The 12,330-nt window shown below is 30.6% G+C and overlaps 1 protein-coding gene across 2 annotated transcripts; it reads left to right on the forward strand.

Moving 5' to 3' along the window:
- Positions 1-715: 715 nt before the first annotated feature.
- LOC106467050 (nucleotide exchange factor SIL1-like) lies at positions 716-11,992 on the forward strand. 2 transcript variants are annotated; one of them, XM_013927366.2, is made up of 8 exons: positions 716-985; positions 2,700-2,998; positions 4,872-5,113; positions 7,381-7,563; positions 8,937-9,058; positions 9,231-9,498; positions 10,913-10,974; positions 11,473-11,992. In XM_013927366.2, exons 2-8 carry the CDS (start codon positions 2,764-2,766, stop codon positions 11,798-11,800), a joined length of 1,440 nt encoding a protein of 479 aa, XP_013782820.1. In that variant the 5' UTR covers positions 716-985; positions 2,700-2,763; the 3' UTR covers positions 11,801-11,992. The 2 variants fall into 2 exon arrangements, with proteins under 2 accessions (XP_013782820.1, XP_013782819.1); XM_013927365.2 differs by having other exon boundaries at positions 719-936.
- Positions 11,993-12,330: the final 338 nt, after the last annotated feature.

Below are 12,330 nucleotides of genomic sequence, written 5' to 3' on the forward strand. Positions count from 1 at the left end.
GTGCCCAAAGCACTACACCACACTGGGTTAAACTGCACTCACGGTTAATTTTCTTAAGCACCTAATATAAGTGTATTTTCAAATTTGCTTACACCTCAATTTTAGAGTTATATGACTGATTTTGTAACACTTAGCAACATGAGATGATAAATATTTAAAAAACGTTTGCAGTCATTGACGTGAGCACTTCATAACAGCAATTATGACTTCACTAGGACCAGTATTCAGAACTTTCACCTTTTGGATTATCGTATTCTTTAGTGAAAATGAAAATCATATTGCCCTACTTTACTCAAATTTGTATATACTGTAAAAAAGTTGACTCAACCTTTATATATATTTTAGAGCTTGTCAGAACGCATCTCTATGTGCTGTATCTCTTTATTATATGTCTTACGTTAAGGGCTTATAACGCTACAAACCCACGGTAGACATAGCCAAGATAGCGCTTATTATGCAGCTTTGTGCTAAAATAAAAAAACATAATTACATAAAACGTCTTTTTAATAGTATTTTGAAAATTGTGATGAAACTCCAAATAAAATTTTTCAAATGGACGTTTAGATATCTTTATACATTCAAATTATTAATCTGAATTTATAATATTCGTAATACCTTAAACCAAAAAAATATGCAGCCAAGTTGGTATAATTTACTACATTAATATAAAATTACGATCTGATGCAATATTTGACGTTTTATCACCATCGGAGGCGCTGTGATACGTGGCGTTGTTAGGTAACTACACGTGTTTGCGATTTACGAAGTGCAAACAAAATTTAAACTTGTAGTAACACTGAGTGACTGTCAAATGTCCTTATAAAGTATAACTTATAAGTAATAAAGAAAACTGAAAAGTAACTCAACTTGATAATTGTTTTAGCCAGCTACGGCGTTATTAGCGTTTCATAAATGCAATAGACTTCAGTTCAGACGGCAAGTATTGAAAAGAATCGATATAATCATAATGTTAACATTATTATAAGTAAGTAAATACTAATAGGCCTAATAGTAATATTAATACCAATAATAATACTATTAGTATTAATAGTGTTAAAGATCAATCAATCTAGACTTTTCTTACGACTACGAGAGTTGCATTAACTTGCAATCGTATTATTTATTAATAAGTATTAACATAAGTCATTAAATGCTTAATAAATATAACTCGGTATATATTTTACTACTAGTACTAGTAAACTATTCAAGCAAATAACATTTACATTGTTTGCATATGGATTAATATATCAATTACGCTTATATTCTAAATATAATTTAAAGTTATTTAAGTAATAACATAAAAAAAATAGTGGATGATATTTTTGGAAGCAAATATAAATGTTAAATTAAGCCTTCTTTTAAACAAATTTTGTTTACATGTGCATAATTCCATAATCATCATAACCTCCAAAAGCAAAGTGAGTTAAACATACAATCTTCCAATAAAATGTAAAGTTATTATTTACTTGTATACCCCTAACTCCAAAAGTGCCACAAAACAGTGATAGTATTACAGTACGTTGCTAAATTATTCAAGGATATGCTTTATCTCAAGTTATTATTGAACATAACAAGTCATTACTTGTACTTATAGTGACTTCTTGCTTTGATATTTAGTTGTTACTTTCTAATATACAGTCTCTTAGTTGGATTTATAATCTAATTCCAGAAACAATGATTATTATTATTGTTACCTTATTCAAATGATGCTTGTTCACTAAACCTGAAATGTATTTACAAAGAATAGTGAAGGAATATTTATATTTCATTAAGTTGCTCAAGCCATCAAAGTAGTGCTCTGTTGTTAGCATTAGAGTTAATAGAATTTTAAAGGTATTTATAAACATATTGATTACAAAGGGTGGCATGCAGAAACAACCTTGGAGGGGTAAATTGTCGATAGGTGTTGATTTCTAGTTTAAAAAAAACCAGAAAGATAGCAAGAGGCATCTGAGGCTAGGTGTTGTACTCAAATTCATAGTGTGACTGAAAGTTGTACCATGACAGAATGAATTGTTATTCAGTGTTAATGGAGAAATGGTAATACATATTATGGACCATAGACAGAAAACTTACAGCTCTTTCTACTGGTGAAATGGTAATACATATTATGGACCATAGACAGAAAACTTACAGCTCTTTCTACTGATGAAATGGTAATACATATTATGGACCATAGATAGAAAACGTACAGCTCTTTCTACTGGTGAAATGGTAATACATATTATGGACCATAGATAGAAAACGTACAGTTCTTTCTACTGATGAAATGGTAATACATATTATGGACCATAGACAGAAAACTTACAGCTTTTTCTACTGGTGAAATGGTAATACATATTATGGACCATAGACAGAAAACTTACAGCTCTTTCTACAGTAACTTTTAAACTGTAATAGTTCTTTTAGTGAAATATATACACATTTTTTTACTTAGTTTTGTTAAGCCTATGAGAATTAAGCCATTTAAAATTATGAATTCGATAGATTCTAATTTAAAATATGTAAGCTATTTCAGTGTAAATGTGGTTATTAAATTCTGTAGAATATATTGTAATATTGTGAGGAAACTTTCCCTTTAGCCATTTTTGTTTTAGTCTGAGTGTTAAGTTTTTATTATATGAAACATTAAGCCCAAGTATAGTTTAAGTATTCCTAATGAATGAAATGAAGTTTTTCCACATGTTTTAATATTCCAGATGAGAAAAACATATAAGCAACACAAGAAAACATAATTTGTTGACCTACATAAAAAGAAAAGAAATGAAATGTGAAAGAGATGTGAAGTTTTTCCATTTATGGATGGTCTTAGGGATTATAATAACATTTAATGTAAAAAACATTCTTGGAATTGATGACACATCAAAATCCAATAAAGCAGTAGTTCTTATAGACACCAAGCAAGAAAGTTATGATACTGATAACGAGGTGAAAATTGAGGAAGAGAGCAGTGCTGAGCCATTTATTCCTACTAAAGACTGGCAGAAAATTAAACCAGGTATTTCAAACATTTGGAAATAGTACCTTGAGGTTTTTGAACTGTTGTCTTTTTTATCTCAACACTGTAATGTTTTTGTCTGAAATCAATTCTTTTATTTTTTAAAGTTGATATTACTCATTGTAAAGCAAGGTTATAATTATAGTAATTAAACATCTTATTAAAACATATATATTTTAGTAGTATTTTCAAAGATTAAAATCAGACTTTATTAATTAAAATAAATGTTAAAAGAAAGTAAAAACATTAGATTATTTCATAGTACGATTTTATGTGTTAATAAAACATAGTAAAAGAGCTTTACTTTGATTATGCATGTTAATAAGGAGTAAACAGTTTCAGAGTGTGTTTTTACATATAAAAACACATGTATCAGAACTGTTCCATTTTGATTAAGCATTTTTGAGTTTACAATAAAACACATTACTATAGTTCATATATCTATGTATACATATTCTTTATATACAATGTCAATATATCCTATGTAACTGATTCATGTCTTAATATTCTTCACCTTTTCCCTCACATATTGTTTCTTTTTAGAAGCCATAAATTTGTTTTATTTTTCTTATCAATTTTAAGCTTTTCTCATCAGTTACATTTTTCTTTCTTTTCTTCTTAACACAGGACTTCTTCTTCAATCAGAGGCACCTCAGTGGTAGGGATCAGGCATAAAATACGTGGGATTAATCCGATTTTAGTGAAAGTTACACATATAATGAGATATAATGATTGCAAATTACAGTTTCCAAATTGTCCATGTTATGATTGGCCACATCAGCAGCATGAACCTCATAGTTGTTATTGTGTAACTGATAGGTCTGCTGTATTAGTCTTCTTCTTCACCATCATTACATCCGTTTTTAATCCCACAGCCCAACAGATATGCAGCAAATAGCTCCAAGTCCTGCTGACCATGACTGGAATTTTGCTACTGTAAGGTTCCAAGATATTTGACTTGCAACCTGTGCTATGGATATGGTCACAAATCCATCCATCTAGCCCAAAGATGATGTAGCAGCAATCAAAAATGGGTCTAGTGCTGACAAGGACAGTAGTGATAGTAGTAGTAGTGGCCTTCCAACAGATTAGAAGATCGAGAACAAGATATACAACTGCAAACAAACAATAAAACAAAAGTCTCATAATTTGATTTGAGAATAAAAACGAAAAATAGATAATCAATTTGTGTGTGTGTGTAACTGGTTCTTTGTCTGCTCATAACTTCTTTCTGAAATATGTCACCATCATGTGGATTGCATATTTTGATACAACAGATTTCAAACTTTCAAGTGTTGATGGAGCACCTCCAAGAAACAATTACAAGATCTTGTTTCTTGCCAACCAAAAAAAAACACTATTTTGCCTCTAGTTGAAGGATAGATCCTGTGTTAAATATAATATAAACACAATCACTGTCCTCCTTAGCATTGGATATGGTAGATATAGATTGGTTGACATATTGTTGTCCCTAGTGGATCAGGGTTAAGTTTATGGACTTGCATCACTAAAATCCAGGGTTCAATTCCCTGTAGTGGATACAGAAGATAGCCAAATGTGGCTTTGTTCTAAAACAAGCAAACAAGACATATTTGTTATGCATTCTTCTTTATTTCTACTCGTATGTTCTCAGAACCGAATAAATATAAATAAATTGAGCAATGGTATGGTACTTAGAGCTTTCACAAACATACAGTTACATTCTTAAAATTATGCTTGTTTTTAAGACATTTGACAGTTTTTAACAGGAAAGAATATTATGCCATAGTTTTAGTGAAGGAAGACATTTTTAGTTACATAAGGATTCTTATATATCAGTAAAATATATGTTTAGTATAATAACTGTTAAATCAAATGGCTTTCTTTTTCTCAGGACAGGCTATTCCCCCAGGACTTCATGTAAGAATGAATTTACAAACAGGATTAAAAGAAGCAAAACTGTTAGATAAGGAAATGGACAAAGATTCAATTGAATCAAATCCTCTGATTATTGCTGATGAAGAGACTAAAAGCTGGGATGTTGGTAGTGACCAGAAAAGAGGATTTTCTCATAAAGAACTTAAAGAAGCTTTAAAGTCATTCAAAGCCGAAGAATATCATCAAGATTCTGGTCAGGTGAGCACAAGCTTCAGATTGATCTGTTGTAATAAATGTTTATTGTTATTGAAAATCATGAGAAACTTGGTTAGATTAGGTCTACAAAAGACATGAGAAGCTTGGGTAGGTTAGTTCTACAAGAGACATGAGAAGCTTGGGTAGGTTAGTTCTACAAAAGACATGAGAGACTTGGGTAGGTTAGTTCTACAAGAGACATGAGAAGCTTGGGTAGATTAGTTCTACAAAAAGACATGAGAAGCTTGGGTAGGTTAGTTCTACAAAAAGACATGAGAAGCTTGGGTAGGTTAGTTCTACAAGAGACATGAGAAGCTTGGGTAGGTTAGTTCTACAAAAGACATGAGAAGTTTGGTTAGTTTAGTTCTACAAAAGACATGAGAAGCTTGGATAGGTTAGTTCTACAAAAGGCACGAGTAGCTTGGGTAGGTTTACAAAAGACATGAGAAACTTTGTTAGGTCTAAAAAAAGACACAAGAAGTTTGGTTAGGGTAGGTCTACAAAAGACATGAGAACCTATGTCTGTCTTGCACAGTAAATAGTATCAGGACTCACGCTGGTTGTTTTCAAAAGTAGCGATATTTTCTCCCATGTAATTTTTTTTACCAATGTTTTTATCAAGACATCAACTTTTTTGCATAGATTATTTCTATAATTTTGAACACATTTATCACTTAAGTATGCCAGAATAAATCAATTTTCAACATTTAGTTCAACACAAAGAAAAAATTCAAAATTTGTTATAATTATTACAAATAATATTGTGTTATAAATCCTTAACCTAAAAAATCTAATTTGTAAATGAGATACATAAAAATGGATAATAAAATCTTATTCACACCATAACAATAGATAGCACCTAGACCACTACTATGTTTGTTGTGTCCCAGCCCATCTCATGAGCCCTGGTGTTGAGGAAAAGGTTTCATTGGCACTGGGTATGGCTGACATTACCATATTCATATTTACTTTCATATAAGTTCTTAACATTACAATAGATATTGTTAAATTACAGACTTTGTTTAAACACAAGCATCGGTTGAATCAATATACAAAACTCTTGTTTTTTTTAAAGTCAGTAGAATGTTGATTAATTATCTTTAACCCTACTTGTAAATCTTTCTAATTAGTTAAGCAAATTTCTTACTCACTATATACATTACAATAGATATTGTAAAATTACAGACTTTGTTTAAACACAAGCATCGGTTGAATCAATATACAAAACTCTTGTTTTTTTAAAGTCAGTAGAATGTTGATTAATTATCTTTAACCCTACTTGTAAATCTTTCTAATTAGTTAAGCAAATTTCTTACTCACTATATACATTGCTGCAAACAATTGCTTTGTTGACATATTAAAATAAATCTAATAATCTTAATTTGATGACGGTTAATTGTTGAACATCTCTAGTTATTTCAGTAAGTGTTTTCACTCCTCCATCTATCATTTATAAAAATTTGGCAAATATGGCAGCTTCCACGTTGTAAAATATCCCCAAAAATGGTGTCATTGGTGATCAATAGTGTGAACAGTTGATTGGAAAGGTTTCTCACTTTTGTATCTCCACAGGTAGGTGAATAATTTTAATAACAGTATAAAGTTTGAAATGATGTTGTGAAATAAAGACAAGTAAATGTGTAATAATGAAGTTTTGTAAATTCAAGCTATGTGTCATAACGTAGTAAAATATTCTTAATGTTTACCAGGATGGACACATTGCTCTACTTTGTAGTATGTTAACTTGAATGTTAGAAGCCATAGCTAAACACAAAATATAGCTACAGGACAGTGAGATCCAAATATGATCTTAAATTTCTGTGAGAGTTCAAGTGTGGTTAATGCTTTAGCCAAATAATTGTCAAGAAGTGATTATTATAATTTGTTAGTCTAGTTATTAACAGTAGAATCGTCTTTCTTGTAGCTATTTTGACAACTTTTTATGATCTCCATAACAAACAAGTATTATATGAAGTAGCAATAATATATTTGCTTTTGCAAGAAGCTTTTTCTATAAATTAATGCCAGCGCATCATGAACAGGTTACAAGCATCAGAAAACTGAAAGGTCTGAATGCAACGTTTTTATTTGCACAGAAATTTGTTATTGAGTGATTTTAATTAAGTAATGCATAAACTTTAAAATTCAACAGAAAGTTCCAACTCTTATTAATTTTTGTAGATTTAATTCTATGATTTAATCTAAATTCATTTGTATTTTTATATCTTTTTTACTCTTTAATATCTGGTTTCACACAACTACTTCTACAGAATGCTGAAACCATAAGGGCCAAATTTCGAAGTATTGAGGACTTAAAGGAGGAGTTTGCTGCTTTAAATATAAACATTAAATCTGATACAGAAATATTAATTGAGCTCCTGGGTCGATACAAGAAGGCAGACAATACAGAGAAACTAGACATTCTTCAAGACCTGGAATACCTCGTGCATCAGGTTGGATTATTGGTAGATTGCTGTGAAGTTTTGTAGAGACTTGTAAAGGTTAACTACTTTGGAGTTATTATTATTGAGAAATTTCAGATATTTTTCATAGCTTCACTTTGTAAAACTTGGACTAAGATTAGTAGTTGTGTAAATTAATTTTGGAAACTGTCATTAGCTATTTTATAAATATGAAAGGAATGTGACCCAACATTCGACTTTATATATTTTGATTACTTAACTTAAGAATTGTATGTTATAATTGTGTGTGTTGTATTATTTTTATTTGTTCTTCATCTCTGAAATAGTAAACTACTGTTTTGTAATTTGGGTATTATGAATATACTCCCATGGAAGAAGGTAGTACAAAGGAATGAATTAATTTTTTATAGAACAGTTAATAATGTACAACAAACTGATTATTTGTAATGCTTGGTTTAAACTAACATTTTAGTGAAATGATAGCAGTATTTATGAAACACACCAAGTAAGTAGTAGCTGTCTAAAAGAGCTTATCATGTTAAGGTAGGATTGGTGGTATATATTCGTATTTTAAACTGTATCGTTCATTTACCAAGAGTAAAACACTACAAACCTAACTACTTGATGTAGGTGACAAAGATTTTAAAAATGTATCGGTATATCAGATACATCTCTCTCTTTTCAAAGTAAATATAAACTCGGGGTTGAAAGCTGAAGCATTGAAATCCATAATTGAGAGAATATAAGGAATATGAAAGAAAACATCTGCAGTTTTGCATGATTTTTACCACAGATTTAAACAAAGTTCTTTATATATATATATATATATATGAAACTTTTGCACCTAATTGTATAAATGTATCTAAACTTTTGTTTAAAATATGTAGTACTATAATATATAACCTTGGAACATGCTGAAGTAAGGCTCTTTATTACTATAATATATAACCTTGGAACATGCTGATATAAGGCTCTTTATTACTATAATATATAACCTTGGAACATGCTGATATAAAGATCTTTAGTACTATAATAGAAAACCTTGGAACATGCTGGTATAAAGATCTTTAGTACTATAATATAAAACCTTGGAGCATGCTGGTATAAGGCTCCTTATTACTATAATATAAAACCTTGGAGCATGCTGATATAAGGCTGTTTAGTACTATAATATATAACCTTGGAACATGCTGATATAAGGCTCTTTATTACTATAACATAAATCCTTGGAACATTCTGGTATAAGTATCTTCATTACTATAACATAAAACCTGATAAATTGCAGATATCAGGTTCTTTATGATTTTAAAGTTACAGATCTGTCTTATTTTAAGTTACATAGTGTGTATTAAAAGACTAGCTGTGTGCATCAGAAGATTTAATATAGTTGAAACTTTCCACAGTATGATGTTGCTCAGGATTTCATTAAGCTTGGTGGCCTGCAGTTGGTGTCACCTGACTTGAACATAACCGACGAAAAAGTGCGAGAATTAGTAGCCTTTACTATTGGCTCAGCCATGCAAGGGTAAGTTATGATCAATGTTAGAAGTAAACGCTAGTTTCAAACAGTGACAGATAATTTGGAAACCTAACCTCACAACATATCATCTAGTGATTGTAACTTCATGATCAAAGATTTTGATAACCTTGTTTGTTACTTTGATAGGAATCTTCCTTAGATTATTTCTTTATTTCAGGAATCCAAAAGTTCAGATATCAGTCCTCCAGAGCAACATAATGCAGAATTTACTACGATTGATCGTATTAGACCCATCACCCAATGTGAAAGCACGTTCATTCTATGCAATTTCATGTTTGGTGCGTCATTTTCCTCTTGCTCAACAGTGGTTGGTTGAAAATGGTGGACTTTCGGCCTTCTCTGATGTTTTTAACCATGGTGACCCTCAACACCAGAAGCTTCAGTTAAAAGTGGTCACCTTGCTGTACGATTTAGTTACTGAACAGGTACAAGCTTGACACATTTGTAAACAATTATTGTAATATATAAAAAATAATAAACGTTATCTACACAAAATTCTTACCAGTCAAGATTTGTATGTCACTGTTATTGGTTATTCTTGTTTGTAGTTTAGTCTACCATATTACAAACTTTGAAGTGGAATTTTGTATAGCCTGAGAAATATTAGAATGAAGGATTATAAGATTTCACTTCCAGCTAACAGGTTTGAAAGACTTATCAATAATCAAAAACACCTTACGTGTGAAAGAAAGGATTCATCATGTGGCCAAACTGTTAGCTACACTATTGCATTGATAAGAATTTTACAGCAACTATTCATTCATTAGTTAGCCAGGCCACTTTTTTTTCAACTTGTGGTGGGTAAAATAAAATACATGGCCTAGTAAACTGATGAATGAATATTTGCTGTAAAATTCTTCTCAATGCTATCTATCAGTTTGGCCACCAACTTTGATTTCAATCCTTTAAGTCGTATGCTCAATCCTTTTTTGGTCACACCTAAAGTGTTTTTGATTAAATATAATGACTTTTTCTTAATACACACCAACAAACCTCAACAAATTAACCAACATTAGCTTTAGGATTGCAATTCTATTATTTGGAAGAGATCTTTACAGAACCAACCAGATTCTTTAAAATATATGATAGTAGTTTTCCTCTCTAAAACAGTGTTAATAACTTTCTTTATAGTAACACAATGGAATTTAGATTAACAATTTCTCGTCATCACCTCCATGCAATCCGTACAGTCATGTCAAATAAATAAACTATAATACAATTATTAACCCTAACAAAACATTATCATAGGTAATTGTACATTCAAACTCTACAACTTTTAATCAACTATAATATAATGCAATTATCAGTCTTAACAGAATATTATCATAGTAGTTGTGCATTCAAATTTTACAACTATTTCATGGAATATATCAACTATTATCATCATCATTTATTTAGTTTTAGTATAACTGATGGAAAATTTGTTTTTGTTATCATCATATATCCAGTTTTTTATAATTGATGGAAAATTTGTTTGCTGCCATCCATTCATTCATTTTCTTGAGTTTGGTATTTAATTTTTTTTTGTCAAAGAATATAAATTATCTTTGGAAATAAAACAGATTAGTATCATCGGCCAACAAACATGCATGTGAAGCAAATAAGCCTCAGGTAAACCATAAATATAAAGTAAAAATAACACAGGTCCTAGAATAGATTCTTAAGTTAAAACCATTAATAAATTTATGTTGAAATATTTTAGAAAGGTAATTTATTAGTTCAGAAGAATTTCTGTAATAATGAACTTTGCTATTTAAGATGTCACGTTGGACCAATGTGAAATTCTGTCAACATTATCTTAACTTGTGTTTTAACAAACATAATTCTGTTTTTGTATAGAAATTGACTGAAAAGCATGCAAAGAAAGATGCAGTGAAGGAGAAACTTCGTCAGTATAAAAAGTAGGTGAATTAAGTTTTAATAAAACTAATATGAAATTATATTTAAGTTTTCAATTAAAACCAGTACTGCTTTTTTTTATAATGTCATACTACAGAAACAACATTAGTTATTTAACTAGTGACGTATAACAGGTAAGCATGAAGACCTGAAAGATGACTGAATATTGCTGCATCATATCTTACAGCTGTAGTCAGTAAATGTGTGCCATTATTTCTTGTTACATTATTAACAGTTATAGTCAGTAAATATGTAAGCCTTGTTTAGCTTTTCCTTCTAGAGTGAATGCAAGTATTTCACAGTTTTACTGCTGCTAAAGTTAGATCTATATTCAATCCTTTACTTATCCAGGTTTAAAAGCAAGTAATCTACATGATATAGATTGTTTTAGATCTTTACTCGTGGAGTCTGAGAGATTTGTTCACTATGTTATCTTCTGATAGTTGGCCAGTGTGTAACATTATTTTATTCTTACATTGTACATGCATATTTGTTTCCAGGTTTCACCTCCAGGAAGCATTAGTTGAACAAGGATTCTGTCTGCACATTCCTAAACTTTTGCTATCACCAGATTATGACACTCAAGAAAAGGTTATCCGAGCCATGCTAGTAATGGTTGATCTGTGTAAAGAGTCTTTTCAAAGCAGTCTTGGAAAGTTGAAAGATTTAGAACTATGGTATAAATCTGTAGCACAGAATGAAGGAGAAACGGATACTAGAACGAGACCCGAGTCTCTGGAAGAGAGTGAACAGTATTTTACATTACTCTATGAATTTGTGCACGATCTTATAAATCTAGTAGAGCAAAAATCCAAAGATGAATTGTAAAAGAATAATATGAAAATTATTAACTTAATTAATATCTGTATCAGCATTGTTTGGCACCAGCTGTTGATTCTAATTAGTCAAGTACTGTGGCATGGTGGTAATAGAATGTTGGTTTGTTGTAAGTAAGCGTTACATTTCCATCTAATCTAAGATATTCTCTGAAAATAAATATCTGCGACAAGATGACGATTATATTTTGTCAGCTGAGCATCATTAAGATGATCTTTAAAGTGGTTACACCATAGAATGTAATAGTTGAGGTAAAACAAAGAAGTCATGAGAAAACTCAACAAGAAACCTTTAATTCATAAGATGTACACTATCCTACCAAAAGTCATGTCTTTATTCCAAAAAATTATTAGCGTGTTGACCCGCCTTTGGCCTTGATGACTGCTTCAATGCGTTGTGGAAGAGTCTACTAATTTCTGGTAGAAAGCTGGTGGTATTGTGCTCTACTCCTCCTTTAACTCTTTCAACACTGAACTCGTTACTATATTGTGCTTGTTATAGTTTTCATGCTATAACTTTTT

The sequence above is a fragment of the Limulus polyphemus genome, unplaced genomic scaffold, assembly GCF_000517525.1.
Source record: "Limulus polyphemus unplaced genomic scaffold, Limulus_polyphemus-2.1.2 Scaffold2468, whole genome shotgun sequence".
Taxonomy (NCBI): Eukaryota; Metazoa; Arthropoda; class Merostomata; order Xiphosura; family Limulidae; genus Limulus; species Limulus polyphemus.